The sequence below is a fragment of the Periplaneta americana genome, chromosome 10, assembly GCF_040183065.1.
Source record: "Periplaneta americana isolate PAMFEO1 chromosome 10, P.americana_PAMFEO1_priV1, whole genome shotgun sequence".
NCBI classification, from domain to species: Eukaryota; Metazoa; Arthropoda; class Insecta; order Blattodea; family Blattidae; genus Periplaneta; species Periplaneta americana.
In genome coordinates, this window is record NC_091126.1 from 2,918,138 (window position 1) to 2,937,839 (window position 19,702).

General features: G+C 35.4%; 1 protein-coding gene across 15 annotated transcripts in view; it reads left to right on the forward strand.

The window, feature by feature from the left end:
* Window positions 1-19,702, forward strand: part of LOC138707385 (sushi, von Willebrand factor type A, EGF and pentraxin domain-containing protein 1-like) — a 376,277-nt gene that overhangs the window by 195,706 nt on the left and 160,869 nt on the right. For 14 of the 15 annotated variants that reach the window (XR_011334222.1, XM_069836741.1, XM_069836728.1 and 11 more), the window contains 5 exons: window positions 3,162-3,341; window positions 8,562-8,720; window positions 8,910-9,089; window positions 12,781-12,960; window positions 18,523-18,714. Coding sequence is in view for 14 of the 15 variants with exons in the window: in XM_069836741.1 (XP_069692842.1) it covers window positions 3,162-3,341; window positions 8,562-8,720; window positions 8,910-9,089; window positions 12,781-12,960; window positions 18,523-18,714 (891 nt within the window). In the remaining variant the exon portion in view is untranslated. The remainder of the gene's footprint in view (window positions 1-3,161; window positions 3,342-8,561; window positions 8,721-8,909; window positions 9,090-12,780; window positions 12,961-18,522; window positions 18,715-19,702) is intronic. The other variant, XM_069836732.1, reaches the window with a different exon arrangement.

The following is a 19,702-nucleotide window of genomic DNA, read 5'->3' on the forward strand; positions in this document are numbered from 1 at the left end:
ATTTGTCCATGGACGTAAAAGAAAAACAGCTTGAGTACACACGCCTTTTCACTTCAACATCATATGGTAAGTGGAATTGGTTGTGTGGTAGTTCTAAACTGTCTAAACTATTTTGCTGGCCATGTTTGTTATTTAGCCGCGAAACTAATGTGTGGTCAAAAGAGGGTTTTCTAATATCAACTCCCTTCGAACGGCAGTTCTAAAACACGACAAATCAAAAGCTCATATTTGTAGTAGCATGAACTTTGCAAACTTTGGGAAGACAAGAATTGATTTACAGCTAGATAAGCAAAAAGCTCTACATATCAACCAACACAATGCTCCTGTGGAAAAAAAATCGGGAGATTTTACTGCATCTTATTAACACAGTCTGCTTTCTAGGAAAACAAGAATTGACTTTTCGGGATCATAATGAGAGTGTGGAATCAGACAATAGAGGAAATTATATTGAATATTTAAGTTCCTTAAGTGAATTTGACCATTTACTGGCCAATCAGCTTGAGAGTTCAACAGTATTCCGTGGTACTTCTCCCGCAATTCATAATGACTTAATATTTGCTATAAGTAGGGTTATGATAAAGAACATAAAATCTGAAATAGAAGAAGCACCTTTTGCGGCCATTGTTGTTGATGAAACAAGTGACTGCTCTAATCAGAGTCAATTGTCCACTGTTTTAAGATACATCGATAGTACTGCCAATGTTCAAGAACGGTTTATAGGATTCACAAATGTCAGTTCGGGCAAAACTGCTGCTGCTGCTTGGTTTCAGCATGTGGAAGGTGTTATAGCAGAATACAATGTCGGCAATAAGTTAATTGCACAGACATACAATGGTGCTTCAGTTATGGCGGGAAATATTAATGGCTTAAAAACAAAAGTTCAAGGAAAGTATCCTCAAGCACTATTTGTCCATTGTTACAGCCATGTTCTCAATTTAGTTTTGCAACAAACTACTTCATCCATTCCAGAATGCCGCATTTTTTTTCAAAACACTGTCGGGTTTAGCTACATTTTTCTCATCATCTCCTAAAAGATCAGAAAAACTCAAGAATTTATGAAAAAGAAACTCTCAAAAGTAGCACCAACTAGATGCAATTTTACACCTCGGCTTGTAAATACAGTAAAGTAATACAGAGAACAACTGACTGCTTTCTTTGAAAATATCATTTGTAATGACTCTGAAGAAAACTGGGTTGATGATGTAATTGTGCAGGCTCAAGGATATTTGTATTTTTTTCACACAGTTTCAGAATATATTTCTTCTTGAAGTCAATGCTAGAGTGTTCGCACATACAGATGTGCTCTACAATATTCTTCAGACAAAAAGTCTAGACATAGCATACTGCTTGCAAGAGGTATCAAATTTAAAAAATACTGTATTCGAGTTCAGACGTAGTGGGTTTCCGTCCATATGGAGTAATATGGAAAATGAAAATTCTTCGGCCAATACAATGGAACCACCATTAAAGCGAAGAAAAGGAGATGATGAATTGAAATACAGGCAGCTGTACTACAGCATACTAGATCGTATGCACATGGAAATTACTGACAGATTTTCTGATTATGGAAAGCTTCAGTTCACACATCTTCTAGATTCTCAAAAATTTTCTGCTTATAGAGAAAACTTCCCGAATGAGGCACTAAACAAATTATTTCAGTCCTATAACAGTCACTTTGATAAAGAACGTTTGAAAAATGAATTAAGTGTAATATATTCAGCAGAGGTCTTTGATTTTTCGAACAAACCTATCCATGAAATATTATCTGCCATATATGAAAACCAGCTGAACCAAGTTATTCCTGAAGTCCTTAAATTGGCAACATTAATTGTGACAATACCAGCTACGTCAGCATCAGTAGAAAGAACATTTTCTGCGTTGAAGAGAATAAAATCCTACTGTAGATCAACTCATACATAAGAACGTTTATCCAGCTTGGCACTGATGTCCATTGAAAAGTCATTTCTACAGAAACTTCACAAGCGGCCCAACTGTAATTTCAATGACGAAGTCATCAAAGTATTTTCGTCCCAATCAAGACGTTTGGAATTCATATATAAATAGGTAAGGAATTTTATTATAGGGACTTTAAAATATATTTTATGTAATAATAGGGTCAGTGGTAGCCCAGGCCCTTAAACCAGTATACGCCACTGCCATGATAGACTGATTATTTATGCTTGCTAGTAGGTAATATTAAGCTTCCACAGTAAACTGATTTTTCATGCTTGGTAATTGGTGACATTGTAAATGGAAAAGCCATATTTAGAAATATGCTTCCACAGAAGGCTTGTTGTTGGTGCTTGTCCATAATCAAATTGTAATTATTATTCATTGTTCGATACACTCTTTTAACACTTATAATTGTTATAGTTACAAAGGAAACAAACGACAAATACACAAACTACACCAATACATAAACAAAGTACACCCAAAACTTCAATACACACTGGAACTTGAAAACAACTCCATAAATTTCCTAGACATCACCATAACAAAAGTTGACAACAAACACACTTTCAAAATATACAGAAAACCAACCACCACCACCACACACGTACACAACACATCCAACCACCCTATACAACACAAACACGCTGCATCAAAGACATCAGACACATTAGAGAGACCATGTGTTGAGAATGATTCCTTCAAGATATCCTCAGGAAGCATTACTTTACAAGCCATCTGGACATAGAGATGTCGGACTACTTGGGAGAAAATGAAAGGGCTAATTTTAGCCTTGGAATAGGTCTGAAGAGCCTGATTCTTCCTTTGGGAGGTGATGATGATGATGATGATGATGATGATGATGATGATGATGATGATGATGATGATGATGATATGAAGTTGTCTTATATTATAGGTGTGAATGAAGTACGTACACATAACATGGTGTATTTTTTTCTTAGTATTTAAAAACATAAGTCCAACTAGAAGAAGTCCATGCTAGTGACAACTAATTAAATATAGAAGACTACATCGTATAGTTCAAACAAATGTCAAAATAATTTGTAACAATAGTGCAGCATTAGGTGTAACTTTAGGAAGGAGAGAGTTAGCAAATCATGTTTTATGTATTGTTGCAACACTAAACACTTGTAATTAACATATATTGATGAAATCTGAAACGTTTGCTGCTGCCATCTGTTTTGTTACAGACTTGAAAGCTGGTAACTATCAGCTGTTGGAAAACTCTACACACTGCAATGCACTCTGCAATGCTAAATCTAACTGCTGTAGCAGGCTGGCTTCTTGCAGTTGTGGAACTCACACGGGTCATTACTCCTGTCTCTGTCCTCCTGGATATTATGGTTCTGGTCTAGCAAATTCTTGTACTAGTAAGTAAAAGTTGAGAGTAAGATTTAATCCAGTAATAATATTTCTTAGTGGACTAAGTACCATAATACCTGTTAATAATAGAGGAAAACATTTTACTAACGACCTATTTAAAAAAAATTGAATATGGGTTATTGGAGTTCATTGTTGACTGTAATACACAGACTAGCACTGATAGCATTGCAATTAGTTTCTTCTTTTATCAAATATGAAGTTGGAGGACTGCATGTTTATATTTTTTGTGAAGTGTGTGTTTTTTTACTTGTGGAAGTGTTAGTGTTTCTTTTTGTGGCGTGGTTTATGTGATAATTGATGTTCTAATATCCGACATATAAATCTTATTTGTTCTCCATAGAGACCACAGCTCATTTTCATTGAAATATTGACAATTTTGTAATTTCTGTCCTACAAACTAAAAATCTGAGCAGTAGGTATCCAGTATAAGTAAGTTAGAACGTGTTAAAATGTTATTGATGCTTTTTAGTACATATTTTAAACTAAATTTCTTTCAGCAAATTTTATAACATCAAATTGATTTGTTTTATCTTGGACTGATTAATATGATAGTAAATATTGCTCCAACTACATCCTGAGGTGGCTCGAATGATTTAGTGGTATGCAAACTGTGCAACAGATATTTTACTAAGCATGGCATTAACATACATTTAGCGAGAAACCATGAGTCGCTGTCTCAAGAGTCTCTTTGTGACGACATTGAATTAGTAAATAATAACAGGACCAATATCACAATGAAAGAATTCACAAATGATCATGAAGAGGACTACGGCATAAATACTTCAGAGAATTATGGAAAACCAGTTCATGATCAAATTATAGGAACATGCTCATAAAGAAGTAGCTATTCATATAAGTAAAGCTTACCCGGACATATTCGTCAATAACATGGACTAATATAACATTGGACCCTTCAGGAAATCTTCTTTCTGACCAATCTGAAACTGATAACGTAGATTCAAATTCTTCAATATTAGAATACAAAGAAGAATTTAAATGCTGGAAGAATAAGTTTAAATACATATCTGATGATAAAATTTTTTATATACACTTCCTGGCCGCATTAATAGAATCACTAAAATTTTTCAAATATTGTATTCTAATTCTGTATTTACTACAATTTTATATATAAAAATACAATTGCATTATCTCCACTACCTTTTTAGAACAATATTTAAATTTTCAGATGACAAAATGACAGTTACACATTATGGATCACCTTGTCACACTCTTAAAGAAATGAAAACCTTTCTGTCGGAAAGAATCCCTCTTTTACCTTGGTCCAGAAATTCTCCAGATTTGAAACCAATCGAGAATTTGTGGGGACATGGAAATGCCTAAATAGGTTATTGCAACCAGAGTGATTGAGAGTATGCCACACAGAGTTGAGGATGTTATTAAAGCAAAAGAGAGTCCCATAAAATTTAAGGACTTCACATGGCTTAAATAAACAATATTCCACCATTTTGTGATATGAAAATGTAAATATTGTTCAAAATGTGTTCTGGAAATGTAGTGGAGATAATATGGTTGTATTTTCAAATATAAGATTGCAGTAAATGTGTAATTAAAGTAAAGTATTTGAAAAGTTGTGTTAATGTGGCCAGGTACAGTATATGCCAGGACCTCAGCACCCACTAGGGAACAGTACGAGAAGAGCATTAAATACCCAGAGAGCAACCAAGCGAGATAGAAATAAACGAGAAAATAAATACTTATACCAAATAACACAATTTAACTATTTCAGTCAGAGACGTAAAGCAATAAGAGCTATCTCTGAAAGCAAACAACCACACTGCAGGATTAAAAAATATTGTTTACTTCACATTTCTCAACACCAAATAACAGTAAGAGATCAAAATATACCCCAACGTCAACTGAAGTGGAAAGAACGCAGTTAGATGAAACTTATGAAACAAAGATTACAAAGGAAGAAATTATTACTGCCATATCTAAAATAGCTGTTGACAGACCACGTCTTAATGAGAATAATAAAGGAAGATATGGTAACTGAAATACTTTCCCAAATTGGTTTCAGAATGTTAAAGTCAGAATATGTCCCATCATGTTTCGAGATTTTAGAACGGTACTAATATATAAAAATGGGAAAGTCAACGAACTGGGAACTGGAGGTCTATCACAATATGTTCTGTTCTCCGAAGAGTGATAGGAAAAGCACTGGATAGACAACTTCGACAGTTCGTTACATTTAATGAACATCAACATGATTTTACTCAGTCATCGGGACACTCATAAACACATTGCTGCTTAACTCCATATTAACAGCTTTCAAACAGAGAAAGACAGATCTAACACTAGTTTTCCTAGATACCAAAGCCTTTGACAACATACTTCATGCACACCTCCAGAAAACTTTAGAATGTGCTCCTGCCTGCAAAATTAGCAAGTCTAATATTTAACTTACAAGAGAATAACGAAACCATTGTTGAAACAGATAATAGCAAGACACTACCAGTCCTACTCCGAAGAGGTGTAACGCAAGGCTTTCTGCTTTCACCCACATTATAGAATGTGGCTACAGATCATATATTAAATGAATTATGTGAACATTCACTAGCCACAACGTTTGGCTTTGACATTGTACCAGGTTTACAACCACCAACAGTTCTTAGTTTTGCAGACTACATGGTTTTAATTGCCCAGAATGCAACAGCCACTGCTGAGATGACCGGAATGGCAATACAACGATTTGATGAAATGTGTCTGGACGTTAATAGAAATAAATCTGTAGCTATCAATATCTCCGAAGAAAATATAAATAACAGAAAACTTCTCATTTTTGAAGATACAGAAATTGCATGTATATCACCTAACGAAAGTATCTGGTACTTAGGCGTCAACTTTGCTGATGTCCCAGTATTCAATCCACAGAGTACATTAAACAATTTAAAACTAAATGTGGACCTGGTAGCAACCTCTCCTCTTCTGCATCCTTACCAGAATTTGCACATAATTAACTCTTCAATCTGTCCATCTTTGGTCTTTCAATTTCAGACAACACCCCTGAAGAAGATTCCTTTCAAATTCGTCATACTGATAAAATGATAAAAGACATATTAAAGAAATATTAGCCTACAACTACCAGCGGACATACCAGGAAATTTAGGGGTTTAGGATTGTTTAAAGCTAGTTGGGGAGCCATCCTTCTATTACTGAATGGACTGAGACAGCTGAAATACTCTAAAAAAATATATATATCAACAAGAAATATAGATTATGAGAGCAATAAATGCACACAGGACCTCCAAATAACTATTCCAGCCTCCAAGAATCCAAAGAATAACAGTTTTAACACTACAAAAATCAGATCTATACTATGTAATCGTGAATTTGATTCTTGTGTGTATTACAACATAAAGGCAAAGGAGTTGTTTTATACAAAGTGTACACGTCAACAAATAAATGGCTTTGGCAGCATGAAGGGCTTTCCGTTTTGGAATGGAGGGAAGGAATTAAAGTGTTATGCAACACATCTCCAGTACGAGCTGTGCCTGGAAGAAGTCAGAACAACCTCTGTTGTCGCAGATGCGACAATGAGATAGAAACACTTGCTCACGTCCTTGGTTCTTGTAGGCGTGATGGAGCACTGTGTAACATTAGGCACCACACAGTAAGATCTGTAATTGCAGACAGTTTGAGAAAACAAAGCTACTCTTTCCAAAAAGAAGTCCAGGGTTTTTCCCCAGAAGGGTGCATTAGAAGAGTCGATATTATTGCCTACAAAGAAATCAGTGAAAAAGCATATACTGTATACTAGATCCAACAATTAGATTCGAGAAGGATACAAACCAACCGATGGAAGTCGACAAGGAAAATAAAGCTATCTACCATCCAACTACAGACTACTACAAACAAAAATATCATCTCCATGACATAGAAGTTAATGGTCTTCTAATCGGTGCTAGAGGGACAATCCCTAAATTATTTATTGATGTGTGCAAGAAACTAGATATTCCAACTAAAACCATAAAAAACATATCACTATTAGCTCTTACAGGCTCTTTGAATATTAAAAAAAAAACATTTATAGTCACATTAATTATAAAACACTTTTCTACTATCCGAAAATTTTTATTATAAAATGCATTTTTTATTATTTTTTATAACTTTTCGCAAATTGCAACAATCTTAATCATTATACCTTTGTTATTGATATCTCTATATAAATTCATTTGTTAATAATTTTGTACATCAAATTGTTAAGCTTTATCAAGAGACAGCCTTGAATTTCGAGGAAGCAGCATACTACTAAAGTTTATTAGTATTAAGAGTTTCGCATTCTCCTGCTCCAATGATGTTGAATGTTTTATGGAAATGTCAGTTACATGTGGAGCTTTTTGTGAGTAAGTACCTCTGTTTCTTGTGGCAATTTTATTTCATTAACTATCGTCACCCACCACTTTCACCACCGTTAGAGAAATCAGACATTTTATGAATGTTACATATTCTGTCCACCAGTGAGACAGTATTCTCACTTTCATTATTTAATTATAATTGTCACTGATGTAGCTCAGTCGGCTTGCCTCCTGATCCAGAGTTGTGCTCGAGCATGGGTTCAATTCCCATGTGGGCTAATTACCTGATTGTGTTTTTTCCGAGGTTTGCTCGAACTCTAAAGTGAATGTCAGGTAATCTATGGCGAATCCTCGGCATCATCTCGCTGTCATCAATTCCATCGATGCTAAATATCCTAGTAGTTGATACTGCGTCATTAAGTAACTAACTAAAAAAGAAATTATAATTGTATGTGCTAGTCAAGTGCACACACAAAGAATGTGTGCTTTTTTTCTTGTTTGTAAGAAATGCAAACTAGAATTATTTGATCATTAGAATATCGAGAATCGTGCATGGGAATCCCTTTGCTAGAATTCTGATTTTTTTTTTTTTTTTTTTTTTTTAACTATCCATATTTTCTACGATGTTATGTACAATTATTTGAACATTGAAGTGTTTACATGTATTAGGCCTATGCAATTTTCTCAATATTTTTTACTCCATCATAACCATTTTCATTTAAATTTAACTTTGCTTCATTATCACTGTATCGTAGCAAATTTATTTCAAACCACGTAATACGAAACAGAGCTAACATACTACCTACAGATTTTCATGTTCCTATCTTTGTTTATTATGTAATCCTTGTGCTGACAGATTTTCAAGTTTCGGAATTTTTCTTTTTTTTTTAGTTTGTCCGAATGGTACATATTCCTTGGGTTTGGTTCCTGGAGATTCTGCAGTGTGTATTCCTTGCCCAGATCTAAACCATGTGACTTATGGTCCAGCAACCTCCATTCGGGACTGTCACTGCAAGAAAGGCTTTGTCTCCAGTGGAGACCATTGTAAAGGTAAAGCTTCTAACAACCGTGTTGTACTTGGTTCAGAGTGTTTCTAAGAATACTGCTCCACTTCCCTCTTCTGTTTATTGTTCATAGTAACAGAAACTAGTTATTAAAAATTATTTTCACATTACAATTTTGTATTATGTTTTATGAAATAGTGCACACCACAGTCAGTTGTAATGTGCTTGCTTCCAGTAATTACGTGCCCTAAATTGAGTGCCCCTGTGAAAGGCTTCTTTGTGAAGAAGTCATGTGGAAATGTGCTGAATGCTGCATGTGGTGTAAGATGTCGTGTGGGATATCAGCTTGTAGGATCCAGTATCCGTCTCTGTCAAGATGATGGAACATGGTCTGGGCAAGAGACCAAGTGTGTTGGTAAGTGACGACATTTTAGTCTGATGGTAATAGCTACAGGGTTAGAAGTTAGTGAATTTCCGGTTTTGCTCATGTACACATGGCTGATATGATAGCACTTTTATCTTTTTATGTTAGCGGTTAATTACTGATGTTGTATCAGCTGCTAAAAAGTGATAGCGATGTTATTTGGCAAGATAAGGCAGAGAATTTGCCATGGAATTGCCTGACAGTCATCTTACAGTTGGGGAAAACTTCGGAAAAAACCCAAGCAGGTAATTAGCCCAAATGGGTATGAAAGCCACACCCGGATGCATGTGGATAAAGGAAGAACAGGAAGAAAAGAGTAAGCAGGACCATAGAGGTAGTACAGCTGTACTGCATGGCCACCATGAAGACGTTTTTCAGGCAGTCATTTTTTCTTTTCATGAGTGTACAGTAGTGGCAAAAAAAAAAAACCGGACCGACCCTTGTAGCTGATTTCAGAGCCTTGTTCACTTCAGAGAACGATAGACTGGTAACTAAGACTTTCGTGGTTCGAATCCTGCCTGGGAAGGAAACCTTTTTTTGTTCCTTATTCAAATTTATTCCCAATACTTTTCGATTGCAGCGATATTTTACTACTTAATTAACTTATTATTCCCCAGAACATGAATTTTACCAGCAATGGAAAAGTATTGGGAGTAAATTTGAATATGGAACAAAAAAAAGTTTCCTTCCCAGGCAGGAATCGAACCACGAAAGTCTTAGTTACCAGTCTATCGTTCTCTGGAGTGAACAAGACACTGAAATCAGCTACAAGGGTTGGTCCGGTCTTTTTGCCACTACTGTACATGGTCTTTTGATAGAAAGGTGCTCCTTGCCTCTATCTTATATTATTTTTCTTCCACTATCTCTGTCGTAATATTTTGTTCATGCCATGTCTTATTAGTAGGCAATTTACCAACCTACCCAAAACAGAAGCACTTATGATGTGTTATAAAGAATCTCACATTTGTCTGACACTGAACAACCTGTTTTGCTTTATAGTGCATTTGTTGTTAGTAATCAGCAGTTTTTTTTTACGTTTGATGAGATTTTAACATTGATAAAATACTTGTGCTGTTGAAGTACCTATACTGCTATAGAACAATAATATATACAGGGTGACTCAGAAAGGAATGTCTTTTGTTATTTAAATAATGTGCCAACTATTATAGTGGGGGTTTTGCAACAAGCTTCCAGTGGTAGAAGTGGCCTTAAAATCAGTAACAATGGGTCGCTTCACTGGTAAACAAAGTGCGTTGTGTGTAAGGACAGTTTAGAAGAACAACCATTCTTTTATATCTGTTCGATGTCGATTTCGTGCACCTAACCTGCACAACATTAATTAGTGTCCAAGTGCAATTTTTATTTAACACTGGGTGGGGAAATTCGAAGTCGGTGGATCAACAACAAATACGCATCCTGTGTCGCCAAAGAAGCATCGAGTGTGTTCGGCAGTCTATGGCGTGTCATCCACAAACGAGCTGCAACTTTAATTTGCGTTTTTATTTGTATAAAATTAATTTAGTGCAAGAAATGGCAATAATTCCTCATCAGATGTGTGAATGTATATCAGCACCATGAAGGTAGACATCTGGATGATGAGATTTTTCACAAATAATTTCCGAAGATTATATTTGCAGTTCATATAAATAAATATGTTCAATAATTAAAAATAACCAAGTTATCAATTTTCTAAAACTGCATTCTTTCTGAGTCACCATTTAATTAAATGTGAATGTAATGTGTGTATTGACAAATAGCAACCATAGTTGCTCTTAGCATATCCCGCTGACATATGATTCTGACGTCATACTGCTTGCTTGTAAGTTGATACAATGATGGATTCCGAACAAAACATTAGTGTACCTTAGACAGCAATGTCTCGGCCAAATGAAGGTCTCCAGCTGTATCATTCAAAGATTAATGACAAGATTTCTTATTCATAGAAGTGGATCATGTTCCAAAATATTTATAAAACCCTGAATCAGTTAAAATGATTCAGTCTGAAAAGACATCATACATTATATCGTAGTAGGGACTATGCTGAAGTCAGAGGTGAATAACATGCAGTATAAATAGAACAACTCAACATAGTACGTAAGAATATTTACTTACAAATGGCTTTTAGAGAACCCAGAGGTTCATTACCGCCCTTGGCCCCTATCCTAAGCAAGATTAATCCAGTCTCCAGCATCATATCCCAACTCCCTGAAATCCATTTTAGTATTATCCTCCCATCTACAGTACGTCTCGGCCTCCTCAAAGATCTTTTTCCCTCAGGTCTCTCAATTAACACTATACGCATTTCTGGATTTGCCCATATGTGTTACATTCCCTGCCCGTCTCAGACTTCTGGATTTAATATTTCTGGTGAAGAATACAATGCATGCAGTTCTGCATTGTGTAACTTTCTCCATTCTCCTGTAACTTCATCCCTTTTAACCTCAAATATTTTCGTAAGCACCTTCTTCTCGAAGACCCTGGATGTAAGAATAATCTAGGTATTTGAATTTAGAATAATTTATATGTAGATTTTTGTTAGCTGTGACAAAGGTAGGCTATTACCCACAATGTGGTGATGTCAGCATCTGACGAAAATACCATTGTCATAAACTCGAAAAAAGAAGATTATACGATTAACAACGTACCAACCATGTTGGGAATCCCCATACACGTGGGTTAAACTCACTATAGGAAATTCCTATAAAGCTATAGGAATGATTTCATTGCACCATACAGCTGTTAGGCGAAGGTTTAATTTAAATTAAAATATATATGTAATAATAATGAATGTCTGTGCGCATGACGTGAATGTGTTAGGAGAATATCCACAAATGATTAGGGAAAACACGAAAATTTTACTTGAAGTAAGTAAAGTGATAGGTTTGGGAGTAAATCCCGAAAAGACAAAGTATATGATTATGTCTCGTGACCAGAATATTGTACGAAATGGAAATATATAAATTGGAGATTTATCCTTCGAAGAGGTGGAAAAATTCAAATATCTTGGAGCAACAGTAACAAATATAAATGACACTCAGGAGGAAATTAAACGCAGAATAAATAAGAGAAATGCGTGTTATTATTTGGTTGAGGAGCTTTTGTCATCTAGTCTGATGTCAAAAAATCTGAAAGTTAGGATTTATAAAACAGTTCTATTACCGGTTGTTCTGTATGGTTGTGAAACTTGGACTCTCACTTTGAGAGAGGAACAGAGATTAAGGGTGTTTGTAAATAAGGTTCTTAGGAAAACATTTGGGGTTAAGAGTGATGATGTTACAGGAGAATGGAGAAAGTTACACAACGCAGAACTGCATGCATTTTATTCTTCACCTGACATAATTAGGAACATTAAATCCAGATGTTTGAGATGGGCAGGGCATGTGGCACATATGGGCAAATCCAGAAATACATATAGAGTGTTAGTTGAGAGACCGGAGGGAAAAAGACCTTTGGGTAGGCCGAGATGTAGATGGGAGGATAATATTAAAATTGATTTGAGGGAGATGGGATATGATGATAGAGACTGGATTAATCTTGCTCAGGATAGGGACCGATGGCGGGCTTACGTGAGGTGGCAATGAACCTGCGGGTTCCTTAAAAGCTATTTGTAAGTAAGTAAGTATGTATGTAATAATGAAACCAAATTTTTGCACATAATACAAACAAATTTTCTTACTGACAGTGAAGACTTGTCCAGCTCCAAAGGCGCCAAAGAATGGGGCAGCGATTTGTTCCAATGAGGACCATGTTATCGACACTGAGTGTGAATTCTCCTGCTCTCCTGGTCACACCTTGGTAGGCTCGAGGCATCGCACCTGCTTACCTCTTGCACGATGGGACGGCTTGCACACAACATGTAAACGTAAGTCATTCTAATTGTAAACAAATTTAACTTTGTATCATAATTATTAATTAGGTATACTGACTTGTACAAATATTGTGTGTATGTACGTATAAATTGGTTTTGAGTAGAAAATTTACATATTCTGCATAAGTACGTCTAGTGTGCCCATATTTGAAATATCTCCATAATAAGGATGTTTGTTTTGTTTCTGATTTCAATATGTAGTTCGTAATTGTGCAGAGAAATTCCCAATAAAACATAATTTGGAAAGTAATGCTTCAGGATGCAGTTGACACCAAGCAATCTACTAACAAAGAAAGGAGACTACCAAAACATCTGTGTAAAGATTCAAGTAATCACTTTGTTGAGTATGAGTAGAAGGTGATAGTTATCCTGCAAAACTGGAGATTGACTGGTCAGTTTGACATCTCTGTCAGTTATATTTATCAAAACTAAGTTTTGCTTAAGTGAAAATACTCGTAAGCCTAAAAATTTCCGAAATTGAGTTTTCAGTACCGTTGAATTCGTCTACCTACAAAGTCTTGTAAACCACATTTTAATATTAATCGCGGAAAAGTAAAAATTTCAGTACCATGTAAGCATGCAGTTAATGGTGACAAAGAACAGTTTTTTCATTCTCCTGTTAAATTTTGATTTTCTGGGATACGAGCATTTGCACCTTAAGCAATGTAAGTATATTAAGGTTCTGTTGTTTATTGTGGAGTAAATTTGTTAAAGTTCGATAAGGCAGAATGATGAAAATAACTCTGTCTTAATTTTGGCATAGTAACGAATATCATTAGTGCAACAACCAGATGACCAATTCATACCAGGAGCATTGAAATCACCGAGAATTATTCTGTAATTATGAGGGTCGAGATTGATTTCAAGAAAATTAATATATGATTTTAAAAATTTAGGATCTGTATCAGGTTGAAAATGATTGCCTATTAACATATTAATGGCTAAAAAGTGATACCTTGCACCTGTAAATTTGCAGGTGAATAAAAAAAAACTGTTTCCAAAATTAGTTTTTCTCAAACTACACGCACTATTTATATATGCAAGATCTTCTACTCGAGAACAAAATATTAGTTAACTGTCCAATTTTCTTAGTCATCGATATTGTATCCATTTGCCATAGGGATCTGAATCCATATACATTCACTGTCTCCTGTATACTCCAGGTATCTGATTATTGACAGGTATTATATAACACCACCTCTAGGAGTTTTATTAGAATCCTCTATTTTCTATCCCTATGAAAAGTATTATAATAGGGAATAAGTTGTTATATTCAACAAGCTCATGTAACACTGTAACTAGCAGAGCTAAATGTATACGTGTCTTCACACCATGATTGTTGGAAGCAGGATAATGATAATGGTAATAATAATAATAATTATTATTATTATTTATTTATTTATTTAATTTTTCATGCATTTATTGAATCATTCATTCATTTATTCATGCATTTCCTCACTCACATGTTCATTCATTGATTTATTTGTTCGTTGATTGATTGATTGATTGATTGATTCATTCATTCATTCATTCATTCACTGGTCTACAGTGGTTGGCCATTGATAGTACAAAAAAAACACACGCACGCACGCACGCACGCACACACACACACACACACACACACACACAAAGAACATTATAAATTGAAACAGAGCTTTTCCTAATTGAATAACATTTATTACAGCGACAATAACACAATGAAATTGAATATTCAACACTGATCTTATTGAAATGAATTCATAATAATAATTATTAGTAATAATAATAACAACAGGTCTGTCTTGATGCAATTATTACATTCTTTATGCCAAGTTTATCCCCTTTCAGCTGTTCTCATTGATTCTAGTATGGTAATATTTTCTTTTAAGCTAGTACTGTAAAGTTACATTTTATCTACAGTGACCATTGTTGGACACACATTGCTTGGCGATGAATGCCAGGAAGTGGTTTCTTTATCAGGGAATATCACTGTCAATTCTCATTTGTTTTGTTTTATAGTTTCCATCTACTACATATGATCATGTAAAATAATTAACATAGGTCCGGGACTTCACAAAAATGAATAGGAATAAATCCAAGATACTGAAGATACCATTTCTTCTAGAAGAAGAAGGTGCCAATATCTGTATTAAGGATACCTATTATAAAAATAAGAAACTACAGGCTAATGAAATATTCAGGAATAAGGTTGCCACCTGTCCCATATTATATGGGTTGTCCCGTAATTCAGGTAAAAAATTTTCGTCCTGTATTATAATGTGTTGTCCCGTAAATTGTCATAAAGCATCAGCAGTTCTCATTTTTTTAATTTTTGTCATCTGGAAACATTCAAACCTGCTGACACTAGCGCATTCTAGTGCCTAGCACAGCTATAATCTTTGTGTTAACAGGGTCCTTCTGGTGACCAATTAAGTTACTATGTCGATATAACAATAGCCTGTAATATTTAGCGGCGTCTAGTGGTAACTTGCAGTTGCAACTCGTGAACACAGTCACAGAGTGGAAGCAGAGAATAAGGTTGAAGAAAGTAAGTGGTACTGTTTGTGAGAACTGAAAGTTGCTATATTCAGGGATGGGTTACGGCTGTTAATCACTGACATCAAGTGATAAAATGTCAGCTTCTGACGAAAATTCTATTGAGACAACTCCAAAAAAGAAGATTAAATGATTAACAACGTACCAAGCATACTTATGGGTTAAACACATTATACGAAATTCCTATAAGGCTAAGTGCTTTGTTTGTGCACGTGAAGTGTCTGTATCTCATGGAGGGGCGTGTGATCTGAAGCAGCATGTCAGAACTGAAGGTCATAAAACTAATGTTAGGACACAGTCTAATTCGGAAAATTTAACGTCATATTTTTCTAGCCAGACATTCTCAACTTTCCATCAAGATATACACTGCAGCAGAACGAACTTTTGTGTTCCATATGGTGAAACATAACGTAAGTTATGCCAGTATGGATTGTTCTAGCAAAGTAATATCTCATATTTTTAAAGACTCTGAGATTGCTAGTGGCATTTCGTGTGGCAGAACAGAGGGAGAATATTTAGTAAAAGATGTGTTGGGGCCAAAGTGTTTCCAAGATGATGTCTCCGAGCTTGTGTCCAAAGCATGTTTCCTCTATATGTGAGATGTTTCACACCTTCAGGAGGTCTTGAAAACAAACTTTTGGACTTTAATGAAAGTGCAAATGAGACAGCAAGTTCGATACTTCAGTACATTGTGAAAATTTTAAACGAAAATAGTTTACATTTAGATCAAATATTAGGATACACTGCAGACAACAGTAATGTGAATTATGGAAAACACAATTCTGTTTTCAAGCTTCTTCACAATTCACAATCAAACTGCTCTCCTTACATAGTTCACAATACCATGAGGCATGCAATCGACTCTTTTGATGTAGATGTTGAAACAGCAGTTATGAAAATTCACAGTCATTTTTCTATGTCTGCTAAGCATAGAGAAGAACTAAAAGATTACTTCGAATTTGTGGATATTGAATGGAAGGATATTCTTCGGCATGTCACAACATGTTGGCTTTCATTGGAACCTGCAGTGGACAGAGTTTCACAGAGATATTTTGATCCAGGCGATGACACGAAGGATACCTTGCCTGAGATCCACCTTCTGTTCTTCAGTAATGCTGCAAAAATATTTGTTGAATGCATCAAAATTCTGGAACAAGCCACATTTTCCGTAAGTGAAGTGTGTGATGCAGTGTGCTTGCAGCAAAACTAAGAGGATAAGTTCTTCGGAATTTCTGCAAGGAATGCCATGAAAACTATACCTCCAGCACAAAAAGGAAAACTGGAAGACAGTTTCATTGCATTCTGTGATGAAGTCCTGCATTATCTTCAGAAATCCTGTGATTACTCAGATGACAATATTGCAGCGAAACTACGAGCACTCGACTTGAAGAACTTGACATTTTCTTCACTTGGAGACATTGTTGATAGCCTGCAGTTAGTGGAGGACATCGATATGGAAAAGTTGTATGAAGAATTCTGCGTGTTCAGAAACATCTCTTCAAAAATTCTGGATAGTGCAGAAGATACATCTCGGAAGTGGAAGGCAGTGTTTTCTGAATATAACAGAGGGGAAAAACTGATTGAACTTGAAAAACTTGTGTCATTTGTTCTAAGTGTTCCTGGTTCTAATGCATTTACTGAGCGGTTTTCTTTGATGTTAAACAAATGGACGGATACAAGAAACAGGTGTTGTCATTAGTGAAAAGTGAATTTATGATTTCAATAAATATGAACATGTCCTGCAAAGAATTTCACAACACTATGAAATGAGATACTGACATTTTAAAAGCACCTAAGTCGAATTCTGAATACACTTGACTGATGGACTAAATCATAATTTAACTGTCATGTCAATGTTTTTATTGTAAGTAAATTAATAATAATAGATTTACATTATATTCATAAAAACAATAGCTACTAGTAATTATTATTTTCAATATATTTCAGATTATGTCCCTTATTTGTGTGAAATGTCCCTTATTTTTAAGCTCATGTTCCTCACTTCATTGTTGTAAAGGTGAAATCCTAATATAAGGTTGTTTTATGTTTTAACACATTGATCATGAGTCATCTTTATAACAACCCTACTAAATTTAAGTAATATTTCAGACTTTCACCTGACCAATTTGATTATGTTTTAAGTTTAATTGAAAATGTCATTATGAAATTACCTACATCTTTTGTTCAGAATCCAATAACTCCAGCTGAAAGATTATACCATTTGTGTGTTTGTATATAAGGACATGGGAGGGAGTTTCAGAGTTCCATTCCACTTCCCCTTGTACTACAGTATTCCTAATGACAATATTAGTTGTTCACAACTGCTGTAGTTCTGCTTCTTATTTAGCACTTTACTTCTAACGTTAAAACTGCCAGTCCTTGCTCAATATACATTGATATCAGCTCCCACAATCCTATTTGTATTGCACTTATATCAAAATAACAGTTGTAATTATTTGCACTGCACACACTAATTGCTGTGTCAATCACTTGCACTGTGGTATGTGGAGCTCTAACTGATGGGTGTATACTGTCTTGCTGCTAATTGATGACTGAGAGAAATTTATAACTGTAGAAATGAGTGTATTCTTTGTGCAAAGTAGTGCCTCAGCAAAATAGTAAAACTTATTGAAAACGTGTGTTTTATTTTCTTGAGGGAGAAACAGACTTATGTTATGGCAACAGAATTAACTTATATGCAATGCTCGGAGGTGCACGGTAGTGTCGCAGTTAAGGCATAACGCTGCAAGCTGGAATTTTGCAGGTTCGATTCCAGGTTGTGTCATGGATTTTTCCATTCATCTTATTCTTCCAGCCACATTATGGCCCTGGGTGTAACAAATGAGTGCCAGGGACATTTTCTTGGGGGTAAAAGCAGTGGGCATGTAAGACTGGCATCCCTACTGCAATTAAATGCCGATTGTCTATAAAGGTGGGAGCTTTAACCTTTTGCCACCTTATGGCCGATTTGGCCTGTCAGGGGGTTGACTACTTTACTTTATATGCAATGCTCTTTTATAGCTATCTTCTGTTCTCCATTGGCAAAAATTGCAAATGGAGTATACATACCAGCAGACTGTGCATCAAGTAAGCAGGTGTATGGGACCCATTGCAACATCTCTTGCACAGCAGGATATCAGTTGAAAGGACCTAAATTGCGGATTTGTGGTGACGTAGGCAAATGGACAGGACGAGATGTTAACACGTGTGTGGGTGAGTACTAACATTGTGTGTTGATTGAAAGTATTTCTTGACAATTTTATTGCGCTACGAAAGGGAGGTATGATCTATTTACCTACATGACTTTTACTCGAGTTATACGTACCGAAACAAAAAAAAATAAAATAAATTAAGGGATGACTCCAATTTGGGACTGAAATCAGGGCCGAAATTTACTGTGAAAATGGAGGCTGGATAGGTGGGATCGCAAGAAGTGACCAGAGGGAGGTGCACAGATAACACGTCACATCTTGCATAATCACCCCAGTCTTCTTCCCTAAACAGACACAAGCCCATGGAATCTCGAGCACACCATGTTTGCAACTGAATGACTCTGAGATGCATTCCCTCCAGTTTTACGTTGCAGCATTTGCAATGTATGAATTCATCACATGGACTTTGGAAGAATTGCTCCTGGACTTTAAATACCTTCATATGAATTGTGGTACATTCAATTCAAACTCTTCACTGAAAATTTGCCCCTGGCAAGATTTTCAGTGGCATTCCCAAATAGTCTTCATAGTTCAGTCAGTTGCATACGAGACTTGGGCACATCAAAGGGTATTGGCACAGGTTAAAATCTCAAATTATTATTATTATTATTATTATTATTATTATTATTATTATTATTATTATTATTATTATTATTATTATTACTCGGCTGAGGAGTCCTGCAGCCCACAGCACCACTTGTATTGCTCCTGCATTTCGTAATATGTCACCATGATAGTTCACATTACGCTCACGGCTCCACTCGCATCGGTCGAGTGTATTATTATTATTATTATTATTATTATTATTATTATTATTATTAACATTAACAACCAATTATTTGATGTAACTCTACTATTGTAGACGCTATGGAACTTGAACTAGTCTTGATTAAATTGTAGGAGATGTACTCATTAAAGCTGTTCAATATGAAAATAATCCCTGATAACAACAATATCAGGTAAACAAGGAAATGGAGTGGTCTTCCCTT